The sequence below is a fragment of the Aedes aegypti genome, chromosome 2 (genome assembly GCF_002204515.2).
Source record: "Aedes aegypti strain LVP_AGWG chromosome 2, AaegL5.0 Primary Assembly, whole genome shotgun sequence".
NCBI lineage: Eukaryota > Metazoa > Arthropoda > Insecta > Diptera > Culicidae > Aedes > Aedes aegypti.
The window spans coordinates 286,280,699-286,300,770 of NC_035108.1; the positions used below are offsets into that span (position 1 = coordinate 286,280,699).

General features: G+C 39.9%; 1 protein-coding gene across 14 annotated transcripts in view; it reads right to left on the bottom strand.

Moving 5' to 3' along the window:
- LOC5566252 (tyrosine-protein phosphatase Lar) overlaps positions 1-20,072 on the bottom strand; it is a 607,417-nt gene that overhangs the window by 119,723 nt on the left and 467,622 nt on the right. For 10 of the 14 annotated variants that reach the window (XM_021845273.1, XM_021845268.1, XM_021845272.1 and 7 more), the window contains 3 exons: positions 11,698-11,721; positions 4,544-4,644; positions 4,124-4,316 (listed from right to left, as the gene is read on the bottom strand). In XM_021845273.1, coding sequence (XP_021700965.1) covers positions 4,124-4,316; positions 4,544-4,644; positions 11,698-11,721 — 318 coding nt within the window. The remainder of the gene's footprint in view (positions 1-4,123; positions 4,317-4,543; positions 4,645-11,697; positions 11,722-20,072) is intronic. The other 4 variants (XM_021845281.1, XM_021845278.1, XM_021845277.1 and 1 more) reach the window with 2 other exon arrangements.

Here is a 20,072-nt window from a genome sequence, read left to right on the forward strand (position 1 = left end):
TTGGACTCGTTAGCGAAAGCTAGCGGTGGTAATCCTGCTTGGATACCGTCTTGGGAAAAAAAACTTCTTACTTAGGTTACTTCTTCTCTTCTTTCGTTTTTTACTGAACATGGTTGCAACGTCTAACAAAAGGAAGAATGAATCTCTGAATTCATTACTTCCTTCCGAAAAAGTGGTTTTAAAACTATCACTGAACGTGGCAAGAATGAAAGAAAAAACGTTTCTCCGGAATGTGCGCTATCTTACAAGGATGAAATGGATAATGTTGATAATTGCATCGAAATAAGCAATCAGTTCGATACCTACTTTAGACAAATTTTCCGAACACCGAATCGAAGCAGCCTATGGTCCAGGATTCAAGTGAGGAAGCAAAGAGCACCACCTATCGTGATCAGTTGTTTCGAATTTGGGGGGTTTAGGCGGAGACTGTGAACTCCATGAGAGGATTGAAGGTTTCCTTCCAAATCGCGAAGAAAGTATTGCCGGAAACTCTTAAAGATCACAAACATCTTTAAGAAATGAACCACAGTTTTTTTTATATATGATGACAAAATTAAACGTTTGTTCAAGGTCATCTTGAATTATTTCTCAAAACACTTTAAGTCACCTGAAGAGATCAAAAATGGAATAAATGATTTACTTGGATTTTCCCCAGTCCAAGTAATCATTATGAAAAAGAGAACACATTCTGGCAATCTTCGAAAAGGGCTTTCTCAAGAATATTATTTAGTTCACTTTAACAATTGTGATCTAAACAATATCAAAGCTTTAAAAAAATCAAGACTTATGTTCGATGTCCGTGTGACATGGGAAAATTTCCAGAAACCTGGAGGAAATTACCAGAACCCCACTCAGTGCCGTCGGTGCCAAGAGTCAGGGATCATTGAACAAAACATTGCCACATGGATGCTAAATGCATGATTTGCGGAGGTTCTTCTCACGCTAAGGACGTCTGTCCAGTGAAGGAAGATACCATCAAGTTTATATGCTCGAATTGCGGGGCCAATCATAAGTCAAATTTTTGTGATTGCCCTTCACCCAGAAGAGTCGTTGAGGCTCGGGCCAAGCAAATGAAAGATAATATCTGTTACGATAACGGTCGTTTCCGGAATTTTCCTGGTAGAATATCGAACAATAATAATTTTTCAGTCAACGATCGCATGATTAGGAATCATACCCATCAGGAAGATCATAATCATGCTCATTCACAAACTAATTTAAATCCATCTGATAGGCGTTCGAATCTATTAATTTCGAATTAATATACCCGCCGTAAATCCTTTGTCGATATCGTAGCAGGTAATTTGAATTCCTCCCCTTTTCATACTATGAGTACCCATTCTAATTGTTTCAAATCAAATGAAAAAAACCCTGCCGCCACTGGAAACTTCTACTCCGCCTTCGTCTATCGAAAATTCTAATGGGAAATCATCAAGTGATATGTCTGCCTCTGATTTTAATTTTCTAACTGAACAATTGAATCTAATGATTGATGCAATGTTCAAAGCCACCACTATGACTGAAGCCGTCGAAGTTGGTGTAAAATTTACTAATCAAATTGTTATTGGATTACGTTTTTCTAATGGATCCAATTCATAATTAAATATTTTAAATTGGAATGCGCGTTTTTTGAATGGTAAAGAGGACAGGCTGTTTAATTTTCTTACAGCTAATAACGTGCCTATAGCAGTTATTACCGAAACTTATTTAAAACCTGGATGCAAACTAGAACAAGATCCTAACTTTTTGTTTATTGTAATGATCGACTTGATGGGGCATGTGGGGAAGTTGCAATCATCATTCATAGGCGTATAAAACATTAACTTTTTTCGTCATTTGAAACCAAAATTTTTGAAACTTAAGGTGTTTTTGTTGAAACACAGCTTGGTAAATATGCTTTCATAGCTGCCCATTTGCCTTTTCAATGCTCTGGATAGCAAGTTAATTTGCTCCAAACTGACTTGCGAAAATTTACTCGCAAGTAATTCCAATTGTAGAATTTTATTTGATGAGTGATCTTCTTATTGCTCACTGCAATACCCTGACAGCCCTACTTGTTTTTCCTCTTCTCTTCATCTACGATTGATTTTGTCTTAACCGACTCTAGTCATCTTTGTAGCCAATTACATTTCATTTCGATTTCAGCTCCACTTTCAATTATTTTCGAGCCGACTGGAATATATATGAAACATTAATTGACTTTTATCTTGATGTTAACATTTCTTTACAAACAAAACTTGGTATTGACAATGCTCTTGTTTCTTTAACAAATTCCATTGTTGAAGCCTTGAAGCATTGCAATTCCAAAATGTGATTGAAATCCAAAATTTGAATCCGTGATTATAGATGATGATCTCAAACTCTTGATCCGTCTTATAAACGCGAGAAAAAGGCATTTGCAACGCACTTGCGATCCTGCTATAAAAATTATATGGCAGGTTTTGCAAAAAGAAATCAAGAAACGTTTTCACAATTAAGAAACACAGATTTTGAAAATAAAATTTCTCAATTGGACCCTGGCTCTAAGCCAGGGTCCAATTAAGAATCTTCTTATCTAAAATTTTGAAAAAAAAAACCTCAGAAGCCAATACCGGCATTGAAAGAGGAAAACAAGTTATGACTAACCAATTGCGAAAAAGCTCAAAAACTTGCTATGCAGTTCGAAAGCGAACATTTTAGAGACTGATTTGGAAGAAGTAAGAACTATTATTAAAAAATTAAAAATGTGAAAGCTCCTGGCGATGATGGAATTTTCTACATCCTCATCAAGAATCTTCCAGAAAGTAGCTTATCATTCTTAGTTGATATATTTAACATATGTTTTCAATTAGCATATTTTCCTGAAAAATGGAAAAATGCTAAGGTTGTACCATTTTTAAGACCTGACAAAAATCCTGCAGAAGCTTCTAGCTATCGTCCAATCAGTTTGCTTTCAGTAAACTTTTTGAAAAGGTCATTTTGAACAGAATGGTGGTCCACATCAACGACAATTCAATTTTTGCCAATAAACAGTTCGGATTCCGCCGTGGACATTCGGCCATTCATCAACTTTTACGTGTAACAAATTTGATTCGTTCCAACAAATCTGAAGGCTATTCTTCTGGTCTTACTAAAAAAAACTTTAATTTTCCAACATACATTGTTAGAATAATTCAAAGTTATCTGTCAAATCGTACACTTCAGGTTAATTATCAGAACTCCAGATCTGAAAGAATTCCTGTAAGAGCTGGTGTTCCCTGAGGCAGCCTTTTTGGGACCAATATTATACAATATTTTCACATCTGACTTACCTGAGTTTCCTCAGGGATGTCAAAAATCCTTGTTTGCGGATGACACAGGCCTCTCCGCCAAAGTCATCTGTAGTCGATTGCAAAAAAGTTTGGATATTTTTTCTTCATACTTGCAAAAATGGAAGATTTCTCCTAATGCTTCCAAAACTCAACTTATAATATTCTCACATAAACCAAAAGCTCTTTATTTGAAACCTTCATGTAGACATGTTGTCACGAAGAGAGGGGTTCCAATAAATTGGTCAGATGAAGTTAAGTATCTAGGGCTCATGCTAGATAAGAATTTAACTTTCAAAAATCACATTGAGGGCATTCAAGCCAAATGTAATAAATATGTAAAATGTCTCTATCCCGTTATTAATCGAAAATCAAACCTTTGTCTTAAGAACAAGCTTTTGATATTTCAAGCCAGCCATGTTGTATGCTGTACCAATATGGACTAGCTGTTGTAATACCAGGAAAAAAGTTCTGCAGAGAATTCAAAATAAAATTTTGAAAATGATTCTGAAGCTTTCTCTCTGGTATAGTACCAATGAGTTACATAGAATATCCAATGTTGAAAAATTGGAACGAATGTCAAATAAAATAATTAATAATTTAGGCAAAAATCGGTGCAACCTTCTATTGCCATGATTAATGCGTTATATATTTAGGTTAAGTTAGGGACTGGGACCAGACTAAGTCAAAGAACAATAGAAAGTCGGCCGAAGAAAATAAAAGGTGATTCGAGAATAAGTTGGAAAGAGAATACTGTTCGGGTAAGTGTCGCATTCGGATAAGTGGTTTTCGGGTGTTTGTCCTAGAATCAAACAAAGCCTATATCAAATAATTACCTTGCTGCGTTTTGACCTGTACCGGGTTGGACATTGGACCGGCCCCCATCGAAGTGAACGCCTGCACCCGGATGGTGTAGATTGCGTGCGGCGTTAGTTCCGAGATGGTCGTTAGCTCGCTGTTGTCCACCATCTGCGACTCCCAGGATGCTTCCTGTTGGCTGGGGTTTGTAGTGTAGTACACTTTGTAGCCCTGTTGGAAAAAAGGACAAGAGAAATGTTATACAATTACCCGTGTGTTCTTTGTTACGGGGGGTCCGTCGTCCTGGAGGTTCCAGTGCCAAAATCGAATGCATATTTAAAAAGCTTTCGGTACACCGACATCAGCGCGACACATTCTCTTGGTTATGTAACAAGCACAAGGTACTCCGGGACGACAACGGTTCCGAACAAGGGGGAAGACAGTCGGACGAAACTTACAGTCACTTGTCCATTAGGCGTCTCAGGTGGCTCCCAAGTGATAACCATTGTCGATGAACTTAACGGGCGCACTTGAATGTTCCTCGGTGCACTTTCCATCTCTGAAAGAGGGGACAGAAAGAAACGATTCGAAAAGAGACACTTTTTTAGTTTTGTTTCGTTATTTTTTCTCTTCTAGAGGGAGGTTTGTTGCTACAAACTTTGACAACACGAGATGGTGTGACTGTGAGAGAACCCAACAACAACTGAATATTGTACCCTATATATAAATATACATACAAAACCTAGGAGGTGAAGGACGTGAAGGTGGACGTGAAGAAAAATGTTGCAAGGAAATCGTTTTCTTGTACGAATGGAAATAAAGTACTAGAACGCTGCAACGATGCTGTAAAATGTGCAACTTTAGTGCCGTTGCCTTGCGAAATGATAAGAAGCGGTTCCGTGGAATAGGGTTGAATTTACAAAATGGGAGTTCGGGAGGAAATTTGCTTCTACATTAATCGGGATCAACTGGATGTTTGAAAGAGGGGATTTATGGAATGAATGGAATCAATTTCATGGGAGAAAACAAGCAGACAGGAAAGGTAATTGAATTTAGTGACAAGGATTGCACAACAATAAATAATCTTGAAATAATGCAGAAGTATCTACTGAAAGTTTATTAGGAAATGAATAATTTAGATTAGGATCAAGTTAAAATTGCTGCCATTTTGGCAATTCTAAGCGAATTGCACTAATTTTAGCTCAAAAGAAATCGTTTAGATGTCTATTTGTTTGAGGATTGTATATTTCAGAAATGTCCACCAGTTCGGAGTTTTTCCGGTGGATTACTGGGTCAGATCGGATAACAATGACCCAAACTTCTTTTTTCGTTAATTTTTACTCACTAATTGGTAGAAATCTAACTCCGATTCGACCTGTTTTTTTTTTATTTCGACTACGGATATCATGTGCGAACTATTTTAAATAATCGGACCAGCTTTGGCCTCTGGTACTTTTTCGGTTCTTAATGAGACATCTTCTAAACTGGATCATTTGGGTGTCAAAATACATCAGAGGAAAACACAAAAAAGTTATGTGATAATAATTTTAGATATTATAAACTACAAACATTAACAAAGTCAAGAAAACTGAATAAATTTTGCAATTGGGTAGAAGATTGATCTTAGACAAAATTGCTAATCAAAATCACCAAGAAAGATTTTGGATGAATATATTTTTGCTCACCTACCGAACTCATCAAAACATCGTCTACTTACTCTTACTATAATCGTGATGATTGTAAAAATGTGTAGGGTATATTTAATTATAAGGAATGATAATTCTTTTAAAGCAAAATGCTTACACACCAATTAACGAATAAATAGAGTACTTGAATCTGCAAAGAAAGGCCAAGCAGCTTCAACCAGAATTCTACAAAAGAAACTCCATTTCGTCCCACCGCACACATTAACATTTAAAACAAAACGACCACTGTCCACTCCAACCAACTACAGTGCGCCGGCAAGCATCAGTAGTGCCTGGTTGGCATTTTACGAGGAGAATAAATGTAAATTTTTGAATTGGTTTCTGCAAATAAATGACAAACGAAGGGATGGAGAACAGGACCAAAAAAAAAAAAGAGGGGGGCGGGTCAACACAAGACGAAACCATTTCAGCGAGAAATTGAACAATGACGAGTGCAAAAGGACTAGGTTCTGCTGTGGATTTCCATACCGCACCAGCACCCACGGCCCAACGAACGTCGCACACTGGGGCAGATCGATGTTTTGACGGTCAAAACCTCTGGCAGTCTGGATATGCATCCTTGAGGTTAGGTGTCTTCGATAAATTATTTTGAAAGAAAAATCTGTAATACATTTTGAGTTTTGAGACTTTGATCTAAATAAGTTGTAACTTGTTGAGATCACTTTTAATATTTTAATAGGAGCTTCCTAAAAAAAATCTTTCTTCAGCAAATTATTCATTGAAGCATTTTTGACATTTCATACAAAACAATAATGCTCTATTGCTGACATAGATGGCGCTGTATCACATTTTATTAACCCTTTGTCTGTGTTCTGGGGTCAATATTTATGACTTCAGAGAACTTTGAAGGACTGTAACATTTTTGTTAGTGTACCGATTTAAGATTCCACAAGTTTTTTTTTGTCAAATAGAGTAGTAGAGTAATTTTCATGAAAATAATACGGTCTGTTCCTCAACTTCGCGAAATTTGAATGGATTTAAGATTTTTCTGCAATTATAGTTTTCTCGGTGAAGACTTGCAACAGAGGTAGAGCCTTTATATTACACATTGCATTGGTTAGTTGGGAATTTCTCCGCTAGATCAGAAAATGTTTGTATATGTAGCCCATATATTAGTCATGACGTTCAATATCTCAAGATACTGAAAGTTTGTAAGTATGATAACTTCTGTAACGTTGCTCATTGAATCAAGGACTATACGCTGCATGTCTCACTCAACAAACTACCAGTAGGTGACGCTAGTGAGTATTACACAGCGCCGTTAAAATTCTGCCGAATGATTCCCGTTCAATGCGAAAACGAACAAAAACAAACTCCGCTAGCATGAAGACTATGAGAGCGAATGAGATGGGAAAGAGAGTGGGTGGAACACATGCACACATTCAGTTTTACCCACTGGTGGTGTCATTTCAATATTGAATTTCACCTAGAGGCACTGAAATTGAAAATATATAAAAAAAATACAAATGAATTTTATGTGACTGGTGTAAGAAAACGGCAATGTAATGCCTTCAGTTGATGAATCATGATTGTCTTTTAATGAAAAAATACAACTTTTGCAATTTGCGAATGATTTTGTGGGGTATTCTGATGGAAGTGAATTTTTTCACAAGCGAAATTCAATTTGCTGCCACCGAATGTCAGTTGGTGGATCAGTGTAGAAAAAGTAATTGAAAAACTGAATGCACGTTCTACCAGATTCGTGCATTTATTGTCAAAAAAGCATTCACACAAAGGAGAAATCAACGATGACGGAACCTACCGAGGGTCGGCGTTGATGACTGTATATTGAAATATACGTACACTGGTACACAGTTAAAAATAATGAAGATTACACGTCATGTAAACTTCATTTGTGCAATGTAAACATGACGTCTTGTAAATTTAAGTCTGGAATCATGTAAATTTATGTTATATGACATGTAATCACTCAGAATCCTTCTGGATTACATGACATATAATTGAAGTTTACATGACAAGTCATGTAAATATCCATCATATACCACGCTCCAATTATGTGCATTATATGTCTCAGAAATTTACACGTTTCGTTCAAACTGTGTATTACATATTAAAACTCATGTTTCTCAGGCAAGCATGGGAAAACATAGTTATATCGTTTCCATCACTTGCTTCTAGGCTTGTTAGCAACTCCTCTGCGATTCAAAGATGAGGCGATTTTGATGTTTTTCTGAGGAGTAAAAACTGAACTCAAAATTTCCAACACAGATCCTCAGGCAATTCAAGTGAGAGTGCAAAAAAAAATAATCAGGATTTTCTCTCTCTCTCTCTCTCTCTCTCTCTCTCTCTCTCTCTCTCTCTCTCTCTCTCTCTCTCTCTCTCTCTCTCTCTCTCTCTCTCTCTCTCTCTCTCTCTCTCTCTCTTCTCTCTCTCTCTCTCTCTCTCTCTCTCTCTCTCTCTCTCTCTCTCTCTCTCTCTCTCTCTCTCTCTCTCTCTCTCTCTCTCTCTCTCTCTCTCTCTCTCTCTCTCTCTCTCTCTCTCTCTCTCTCTCTCTCTCTCTCTCTCTCTCTCTCTCTCTCTCTCTCTCTCTCTCTCTCTCTCTCTCTCTCTCTCTCTCTCTCTCTCTCTCTCTCTCTCTCTCTCTCTCTCTCTCTCTCTCTCTCTCTCTCTCTCTCTCTCTCTCTCTCTCTCTCTCTCTCTCTCTCTCTCTCTCTCTCTCTCTCTCTCTCTCTCTCTCTCTCTCTCTCTCTCTCTCTCTCTCTCTCTCTCTCTCTCTCTCTCTCTCTCTCTCTCTCTCTCTCTCTCTCTCTCTCTCTCTCTCTCTCTCTCTCTCTCTCTCTCTCTCTCTCTCTCTCTCTCTCTCTCTCTCTCTCTCTCTCTCTCTCTCTCTCTCTCTCTCTCTCTCTCTCTCTCTCTCTCTCTCTCTCTCTCTCTCTCTCTCTATCTCTTTCTCTCTCTCTCTCTCTCTATCTCTTTCTCTCTCTATCTCTTTCTCTCTCTCTCTCTCTCTCTCTCTCTCTCTCTCTCTCTCTCTCTCTTGCTGCTATGCTCACGTTTACTCACGAGGCAGGCCTCGTGGAGTTAAGATGGCACTCTTTTTTGATGGAATTTTACTCTGTTGTGTTTTATGCTCATCTGCTCATTTTCGTTGCCTATCTGCTTAGCATTTGTTCGCTCCCTCGCAAAAAGGCAAAGGCACGCTGCTCTAAAATATGTCAGCGAACTCTGATGATGTGGAGAAGTCAAGCCTGCCCGCTTCCGCGCACAGTCAGGAGCGAAACTGCCGTTGCTTTAGACAAGCCGAACGTTTCAATTTCCAGTGTACATTCTGCTTCTTTGGTGAGCACTGAGTGAAACAAAAAGAGGCAGCTGATTGAGTCGCTACCGATTCTGAAAACCGAAGGCAACCAAATGTAAACCGAATTGTTGTCTGATTCTGTTCGAGTAGCATTCGGATTTGAGTGCAGATGAGCGTTCACTAGCTATCAATACACACCACGGAATGATTCAGTGAGTGAAAATCCGCTCAGTCAGTTCAATGTTTTCGGCGAAAGGATGCTAAATGCGTTCACTCGTGCCTCGCAGATGTGTATTGGTATTCATCACTCTTCGTGTTCCTTTTGATTCTCGCTTTTACACAATCGGTTCCGACGCTTTCATGATACACTCATCCCAGTACAGTTCAGTTATCACTGATCATCAGTGGTGCAAAGGTTCGCATCACGAAGCAGCTCACGAGTGCATACCAATGCTTAACAAACATCACAGACTCGTGAACTGGCCAGGTGTGAATAAGTCCGCACCTGTCTGCTCTGAGAACATGTCAAAAGAAGTAGCCCCAAATTCGGGAACATTTACTCGGAAGTAACCCAGTAAAGTGTGATTTACTATGGTTTTGACATACAATTTAATTGCATAACCATCAAATCGACAGTAAACTACTACTTTGTAGTAATCTCGGAGGGGAAGCAGCTTTTTTTTCCAAAAGCAAAATATGACTCTGAACAGCTCCGAACACGTTCACGAATAAATTTGGCTTCTGTTACTCGGGAGCACGACAGATACGTACGGTTTTCCAAAACTAGTATAATTTGGATATTATTTATCAATAACTTCTACAAATTGAACAATACTAATATTGCAGAATGACTTTCCAATTCAATTCAAGCTGAAATTTGTTAGAAAAATGTGCCCTAAAAAGACCGTTCGTTCTTTAAAGAAAAATGTTTTTTACACCTTTTAGCTGTTCTGTATCATGAAATATGTGAGTTTTAAATATTAATGCTCACTAGCGCGTCATAGTAGTAGAATGTTGAACTTAGCAAATATGCAGTGTTTAGCCTTCAGACCAATGAACAAAACTACAGTGTTTGTAAATGAATCATTAAAAAAAAAACATAACTTTTGAACTGCTCAACCGATTTCCAATCTTTTTTTATGTAATGAAAGCTTCAGATTTCAACTTTTAAATTGAGCAAACAGCTCAAACCTTATCAAACAAGAACATTTTAAGGGTATTTTCCACCTTTAAATAGAAGAATAGTTGACAGATCCCTATGCTCGAAATTTTCCCTTTTTGTAACAAACTGTTTCACAACTAAGTCACTGGACCTGTCATCTAGGTTGGCAATATCCTTGAAATGATTCCCCACGACCATGTCTGAGTTAGCTTTTGCAAATGATGAAGTTTAACACACATTTTAACGGTTAAGAAGAAAAATAATACTTAACTCTCTTCGGCCGGTTATAAAGAGGTACCATAAATAACCGAAAAATTACATCAGGCCAAATATGGTCTCAGCGACTAATTTAGTTCTCGCATGATTTCTGTAGTCGAAACTATAAATACTAGTTGAGTTAAAGTCAGATTTATATTTATAAATTGAGAAAACGTTAAGTGAGAAGGAAGTTGGAGTCATTTTTACCCTACTTGACCCAGTGACCCGAAAGCACTCCGTCAAGAATGGTCGAAATGACAGCAGTTTGAACTTTTTTTGTATTTGCTGGGCAGATACGGGTTAATAAAGTGTCGTACAGCGTCATTTACGTCAGCGAGAGAGCATTAATGTCTTCAGTAGAAATGTCAAAATTGCCTCAAAGAGCAATTACGCAGAAAAAAAACAAGTTTTTTGCCTAGATGCTCCTATCAAAATATTAAAGTGATCTAGAACAGTTACAATTTATCTAGATCAAAACCAAAAAGTTGGCCGTCAAAAATATCGATCTACCCCAGTGTGCGTCACTCGGCAGCACAGTGGTCACCCAAATCCTCCATAGAGGGGCGGAAAATGCTAGCCTGAGAATGCTAGTTGAAGTACCCCGAGGAAAAGTGAAATAAAATAAACATCTTATTAGATTTAAGGCAGCGAAACGGACCAGAAAAAAAAGCAAAATAGAAGAATGGAAATGTTGCAAACGCCATAAGACTAAAACAAAAGTTTTCCTCTTTTGGGAAATTGAATATTTGCAATGCAGTGAAAGATTCGAAAGGAAACCGATAGTGGCCAGGCAGGGGGGAAGGGCCGCCGGGGCAGGCCAACGGGCTGAAAAGTAAAACAAAAATCTGAACGGAAACGGAAGGAACGTTGCATTTCCAAGACGTCGTCTTGGATGTTTTCACGTGGAAACTTTTTTCTATAGTTCGAGGGTTTTTTTCTTCTGCTCTCATGCTGTCGGAGTTCTACTCTTCATGAAAATGGAAATGTAAATTGAACGGGCGAACAGATAAAGGATCCTACATAAAAATTGAAGAAAAATAACCAATAACAAGTAACGGCTGCTGTTCGATGTACTTTCTTTTTGCAGGGATTGGATTTTATCGCCGTTCTGGGAAAGGGAAATGGAGGGAAAACCGAACGCAAATGCTATTCGCTCAAAATATCATCTACTAAAAACCGAGGAGTAGAGTAGTATATAAAAATGTATAAACGCAAAAATCTACTTACTGGAGCCTCCATACGCAGAATCATCTGCTCAGACGGGATTATCGGTGGCGTTGCGAGATGGGAGAGACACAGAAAGATGGTTTGTTTTCAAAAAATTGTATGACTCGGTAGGATTTCTCGTAGCATTCATAAATACAGAAACAAAATATGATTTAATTTCGATTTCCAGAATGCCAAAAAAGTCGCTTTTTTGACAGATGATACTGCAAAACAAAATGTCTAGCCGACCAAAACACAAAAATATGGCTTCGTCTTCACTTGCACAGCGAATCACTCTATTCTAAAATGTTCTAAAATCGAATTTGGACTACGCACCAAAACGGAAGAAAACGCAAAAGCGACAAAACCTATAAATCTATGGCTACTCGAGGGAAAAATTGCGATCGTACTCGCAAAAAACATGGTCACTTACATTTACGGGCGATGTCGATTGTTGACAAAATCCAAAGCAAAAATCGAGTTTTTTTGTTCGCGGTTTGGATGGTAAAGTTTACCGGACACGGCGGTTTAGTATTTTGGTTTGATTTGTTTGGCACAGGACGGATCGATGATGGACGAGTTGGATTTGTCAGTTTTTTTTATATTGATGATGAGATGTAGCAGAGAATATGGAAACAAGTAATATGGAAAACATTTCTAAGTATTTTATGTTGAATTATTGGGGGGATCGGGTGAGGGTCGAGGATGGCGGTACCAAAGTGCAGAATAAAACTGTAGCAAAACGATAATTTCAAACGGTGTCGGTGTCAGCAATGGATGTTGATTGTGTATTGTGCATTATTTAGTATTTTTGATACTTCATTTATCCGTAGATGGCGAATTTGGAACAAGAATTTTAACAAATTCATACCACACATTTTTGTAGCCATCTAAACGCCGTAGCATCAAGCGTTATCCACACATAGATATGACATAATTTATATTTTTTACCAGTCAGTCAAGTATAGATTTTTTCTACAAAAAATAAACATTCAAGGTGAAGATGCATCGAAACCAAACCTCGAAAAGCACAAATCTAGAGAACCAGATAACGGTTCGAGCTGAAAACTTAATGAATTGATCACCACCAGCGTGTGACCAATCGATTAAGTTTTCTGCTCGAACCGTTCTCTGGTTCTCTAAATTTGTGTTTTCGAAAATTTCGATTTATTCGATTTATCTTCACCTTAAACAAATAAACAAATGTCTTAGAACTCGCGAAATGGAAAGTTCAAGTTTCTCAAGATTTTTCTGTACTGTCGACTTTTTCAGAACATAATTTAGTTCATCGAACAAAATTTCAATTAAAAACATATTTGTTTTGAAACGAATTATCAAAATATTGGTCGAAAAACAAAAACTGCCATCAGTTTATCCAGGGATTCCTCTAAGGATTATTCCAGCGATTTCTGCAGGAATATCTCTACGGGGATTTTTCTAGAGATTTTGCGAAAATTCCTCCAGTAAAATCATTTCTGGGATTTATCCAGTAACACTTCCAGGAATTCTTCCAGGGGTTGCTTCGATTCCTACATATATTCCTCAAAGGAATCTTTATGCGATTTTTCGCATCAGAAAACATTTTCGAGCCTCCTCCAAGGATTTCTCCAAGAAAATGTTCGCAGGAATTTTTGCAGATATGTATCCAAGGCTATATAGGACATTCTCTTCAAGAATTACTCTAAGTATTTTCCCGGTTTCACCATAAATTCCTCCAAGGACACTTGCAGGAATTTTCCAAGGTAGTGTCTCGAGTTTCATTCACGAATTATTCCCGAGGAAACATGGAAATCCGTCTCTCGATATTTTTTTGGAGTAATCCATGCAGAAATTCCTGAAGAAATTGCTGGAGAAATCTGTGGATGAATCTCTGTAATAATTTTCCTGGAGTAATTGTTGGGCTGGTGAATCAAAGGAGTCCTCACAAGTTCCTATCTCAAGCTTCCACGGGTCGACGGATGACAAATGACCGCCAGCTAAAAGTTGCGTGCTTAGCTGGTAGTACAGCCTGAACCCTGTTGTCCTTCTGACTTCAGCTAGATTGAGGAGGTGCATCCACCGAGCCGCTCAAACAGCGTCTGACTGGCATCCAGCTGCTGAATAAGAAATGATCTTACCGGGAGCTACACCTAAGATACCAGCCCCATCACGGCGGATAGGGAACCTTAGGCTAACAACCTACTGTCGCTGAAACGTAAAAAAATGTTCAAGAAACCGACAGAGAAAGATCACGAACTGATTTAACGGCAACGACTTATAGCGCGAAACAACGGACACGAATAGGAACATGGCCCAGCAGAGTAAACTGAAACAAATCGTCAACGAGGCGCGTCGCATAAATCTCGAGATCCTAGGACTGAGCGAAATTCGCTGGCCAAACTTTGGAGAACACAAAATACCATCGGGACAGATTCTGATATATTCTGGCCTGCGAGGTCAACACGCTCCTCGGCACCGTGGAGTTGGCTTTCTGCTTAGCGCCCAAGATTACGTCGCGCTCATGAAGTGGGAGCCTATAAATGAGAGAATAATCGTCGCCAGATTTAGAACACGGGTTCGATGCTGCCGAATTGCAGGACAAAGAGAACTTTTACAGCGAACTCATGGCTGTAGTAGATAAGATTCTGAAGGGTGATATCAAGATCTACATAGGCGACTTCAATGCGAAGATCGGATCCGACAACTCGAGCTATGAGCCCATCATGGGACGCCATGGTCTCGGAGAAATGAGCGAAAACGGAGAGCTGTTGGCAGAGTTTTGTGGCAACAACGACATGGTGATTGGTGGATCGCTTTCCCCCCATCGTCCGGTACACAAGGGTCTCCCGTGCCGGCTTTTCTGAAAACCATATCGACTACATCTGTATCAGCCGAAAGATGGATTGACGTTAATCTAGAATGCTGTCCATCTTACCCATCCAGCGCTACTTTAAAATACCTCACGGCGACGGAGTTCTAATTGCCGTGAAAGCTTTACTGAATTGTAGTTCAATAGATTTAGAACACTGTGACAATCTCGAGCAAGCGGTTGCATGTGTAAAACTGCAGAAGTCGTCAATTTACATCTGCGGAATCTATATCCGTCCCAACTTGCAACCTGTACTGTACTCATTGCACTCTGCAGCAATCCAACAGTTCAGTGAACGGATCTCGCGGTCTCATTCGATCGTCGTCGTTGGAGATTATAACCTCCCTCAACTTATCTGGCAGACTGATGAAGACATCAATGGACTACTTCCTTCTAACGCCTCATCCGGACAAGAAGTCACACAGCTTGAAACAATGTTTGCTTCAGGATTTCAGCAAAACAACAACATTGTTAACTAAAATGCACGCCTTCAAGCTTTCGTGAATGACAACAAAGACGTTGAGCTGCTTGAGCCTCCGACTCCTCTCCTCAGAATGGACAACCATCACAAGCCGATTGTTCTCCGCATTGACGTTAACGACAGCTGCACGCAAGCATTGATTCAAATCATGCCGACGATTTTGACTTTAATTATTGTAATTTCGACGAGCTGAAAGGCGCTATCGCTACCGTCGAATGGGCTATACTGTTCATTGGTAAGGACACGGTCGAACACTGTATGTACTTTTTATGAAGTTTTGTATCGCATTCTGGACGAGCACGTTCCGCGAAGACGACGAAGACGTATATATCCTTTCGAACATTGGTGGACATTCGAGCTGCAACACTTTCGTAATATTGTTCGTAAATCTCGGAGGCATTATTTTCAGTCAAGAACTGTTGAGAACCGTGACAATCTTCGTCTCCTAGAAACCAGCTACATCGATTGTCAAACAGCCTCCGTTCCTCGTTGCTCGCATGGAAACGACTGCAAAGGAAAATCCCTCCGCCTTTTGGATTCTCATACGGAATCGCCGTATGAATAAATTTCCAGCTGAAATGGATTTCCGAGACACCATCGCTAACTCCCCGAAGGTATTGCTAGTTTGTTTGCGTACTTTTTCGAAAACGTACACTGTACAAACTCGCCGACGTTCTCACCGGACAATATCAGGAATTGTCCTCGAGCTTTTTGACTTTGCTTAGCACTTGCTTTGCAGAAATTGGACACCAGTAAAGGCCCCGGTACCGACAATCTTCCGCCGTTACTTTTCAAGGAATGTGCCGGTTTTTTTCCAAATTCCATCGACAATCATTTTCAACAAGTCGCTCCAAAGCAGAAATTTTCCGATGCTTTAAAATACAGACTCAGACATCCCGATTTTTGAGGCAGGTTCTATTCGTGGAGTTGAAAATTTTCAAGGAATTTTAATTCTGTGCTGCCTGACGAAAATTTTCGAAGAACTGGTTCATAATGTCCTGTACACTGCATCTCAACCGCTGATATCTCAATTCCAACACGGATTTGCTAAAAAGCGGTCAACGACAACAAATGTCATGACGTTTACGAGTTTCCTCTCGACAGAAATTGAGAATAAGCACCAAGTTGATGCCATATACTTTGACTTTTCCAAAGCATTCGACAAGGTACCGCATGATCTCGCCATTTCTAAGCTCAGACACTTGGGTTTTCCAAATTGGATAGCTGATTGGCTGCGGTCTAATCTGACAAACCGAAAGGCATTTGTTAACTTAAATGGCACATATTCTCGCGTCGTCTCTTTAACGTCTGGTGTACCGCAGAGAAGTGTGCTTGGGCATCTGATTCTCGTTTTGTTCATAAACGATCTGTGCTTTGTGCTGAAATCCGGAAAGCTGTTTTACGCCGACGACCTAAAATTTATAGAATCATCGCATCTCACCTGGACTGTGCCGCTCTTGAAGCTGATGTTAATGAGCTTGAATTGTGGCGCCAGGAGAATGGAATGGAGCTCAACGTAAAACACATGTAAATCCATCGTTTTCTCCCGTCGACAACCACGCATCGAATCTGATTATAAGATCGGATCGGAACCGCTTGAACGCGTGGAATCAATTCGTGATCTTGAAGTAATCATCAATACAAAATTACGTTTCAACGAGCATATTTCTGTCATTAATGCTAAGGCGTTCGCGGCCCTTGGGATTGTTCGTCGCAGTAGAAACGATTTCAATGATATTTATGCGCTCAAATCGCTGTACTGCTTGTCAGGTCGCAGCATATTTTGGAGTACGCAGCATGAGTATGGGCACCGCATGACACCACTCAAATCGTCAGAATGGAGCAAGTTCAACGGAGTTTTATTCGGTACGCCCTTCGACAGTTGCCTTGGTCAGATCCTGTCAACTTGCCGAATTATCCAGCACGATGTAGGCTCATCAGACGTTGAGCGTCAGAGATGTTGGGCGCCAGACGTGAACCGACCCCACTGACCAGCTAAACACTGGTTTGAGCACTTCGAACAATTTTTTCAAGTACCAACCCGGCCACCAACATCTCAGCATGATCCGCCCAAGGTTCGGCGTATTAGTCGCATCAACACCGAAGCTGCATCACTGCAGGAGATAGAAACAGCCACCCAAAGTATGGAATCTAACAAAGCCCCTGGGGTCGATCGCATATCAGCCGTGATGCTCAAAGCAGACCCCTCTACTTTTGCATCAATTATTCCGCAATATCTGGGACACCGCGACTTTATCGGCCGACTGAATGCAAGATGAATTGAAGCCAAACCTACAATTTTCAAGACCATCTTCGATTCATCTTCACCTGAAGGTACCCAAAAAACTATGCGATAATTGGCGGGGCAAAGTTCTATGCAAAGTGATCCTAAACCAGATCCAGGAGATGATCGATGCGACTATCCGTCGGCAGTAAGCGGGATTGCGTGCTGGACGATCCTATGTGGACCATATAGTCACGCTCCGTATCATCCTGGAGAAAATCAACGAATTCCAAGAGTCCCTGTATGTGGTATACATTGACTACGAAAAAGCTTTCGACCGACTCAATCACGAAAATATGTGGAGTGACCTGAGACGCAAGGGCGTTCCTGAGGAAATCATCGGCCTCATGGAAGTGCAGTATGTACAGAGTATTGCACAACGGGGTCTTGTCTGAGCCCATCCGGGTTGTAGCTGAAGTGAGGCAAGGATGTATACTATCACCGCTACTGTTCCTCATCGTAAATGACGAGATCCTGGAAGGTGCCATTGACCGTGAACAAAACCGTGGTTTGCTGTGGCAGCCTATTACTACGGAGTACTTTAATGACCTCGATTTTGCTGATGATATTGCTATCATAGCTCAACGGCGCTCTGATATGCAGAGTAAGCTTGACGATCTTGCCGAACGCTTCTCAGCAGCAGGTCTCAACATCAACGTCAACAAGACCAAATCGTTGGATATAAACACGGCCAGCCCTTCCAGCTTTACAGTAACCGGGCAAACAGTGGAGAACGTCGAAAACTTCCAATATCTTGGTAGCCAATTGGCGTCTGACGGCGACTGAAGATCGACATAGGTGCACGAATTAAGAAGGCGGGCATGGTGTACACACAACTGGGTGTCTAATGCTGAGCTCCATCGTCGGTGCCACCAGCAACCGATACAAACCGAAATTCAACAACGAAAGTTGGGGTTTTGACGGCCATATTCTACATCGGGTCAGAAACGAAATCTGCAAACAAGCCCTGGATTGGAATCCAGCAGGACATCGCAACCGAGGCAGACCCAGAGGTTCATGACGACGCAGCCTCAACAAAGAAATAAAAGAAGTCGCCGACAATTTGACCTGGCCGCAGGTCAAGGCGATAGCTGGCATTCGCCCAGGATGGAAATAATTCACGTCAGCCATATGTTCCAGAATGGGTGCCCAGGACCCATGCCATAGGTAAGTAAGAAATCCTTGGAGTAGCCTCGGTGATTTTTTTTGTAGAAATCTCTGAAGGTTAAACTGGATGAAATTGCTGAAGGATAAAAATCCCGGTAGAGAATTCTCTGGAGTATCATTGGTGAAATCTCTGAAAAAATCCATGCAGATGTTTTCCAAGAGGGATCTATGTAGAGATATTTTTGGAGAAATCCATGTAGAGATTTTCTTAATGTAATGCATGGAGAAATTCGAAGGGGTAACTTATGTTAAAATTCATATGGTATTTCTAGATAATTTTTTGTAAATATCCTCGAAGGAATTATTCGAGGCATACAACGAATCTCTGGAGGAAATTCTATGGGAATCCCTGGAGGATTATCTGGCAAAATCCTTGCGGCAGTTCATCTACTGCTTTTCTTGGATATATCTCTGGAAGAATTCCTAGATTCCCTGCGATTTAGTGTCACCAGGCAGTTAAGTGTATCGTGTCATGCGGGTTCGATTCCCATTTCAGCCGTTGGAACTTTCCATCTGGAATGTTTCTCGAAGATGGTGTCCGTGTCTTTTTTAGATTCCCTGGAGGAGTTTCTGGAATTCAGCATATTATGTCTCAGCCACAAATGAAAAATAAGCTTCATCCCATTATAAACAGCTGAAAATAAACGGTGGGAGAACAGTGGATGGCAACGTCTTACAGAAGACCTGACTGTATGTTACTGCTCTGTACTGAAAAAATACCATATTTTTCACATAATTTTATAGAACCAATGAGCCAGGTCACAAACAGAATACCAAACCACAAATTCGTTTCTACACAACACAATGGGGCAATTAATTAAGATAAATTACTGACATGTCCGTTGAATAATAAGTGCAAGGGAGTGGGTGATATTTAATGGTTGCTGGCAAAAATCAACACTGCCATTAGATGTAATGCAGTACAGTATAATCTCTATCTATGCGTGTGCTACATACCGCGGTTTCTCATTGCGAATTCATATCAAATAACTAGATTTTTGCATGGCTTATCATACTCTAAATGTAAAAAAGGTGTATCACGAATATGCTAAAGGTTAGACATCATATCAGAAAAAGTAGTACATTGATTGTTCAGCTCAATTTAAGTCCTTTAGATGAAATGCTAAAGAGAAACCACAGTTGAAGCGTGTGCAGCTATGGATATGGTCTTCCATATACAAACTCGCGTTTGTGCTCATAGTGAGGGATAGTCACCTGAAGTGATAACAATAATATCGTCCAATGAAGATTGAGAGAGGCGAAAGCCCAGCATTTAATTAGCCATTCCATGCCCGAGCTATTTATTTTGCATTACTTGCGAAAACAAACCCAACGGTTCTGCTTTCAAGAAGATTTTTAGCAAGATTGCGGATTTAGAAGATTTAACAATGGCTATACGAAAATTGTTTGTCTTAGATGGATACGTCAATATTAATTAAATTAAAGCTATTTTTCACACATCATAAGAAATTTGAACAAAGTGATTTTTTTGATCATTTTTTTTCTTCTCCATATAAAACCCATATGCGTCGTGTACTGTATAGACATTACATAACACTTGGGATAAAAATATCCGTTCAAATTGATCGCGCAATCTGAATTACTCCTACGGCAAA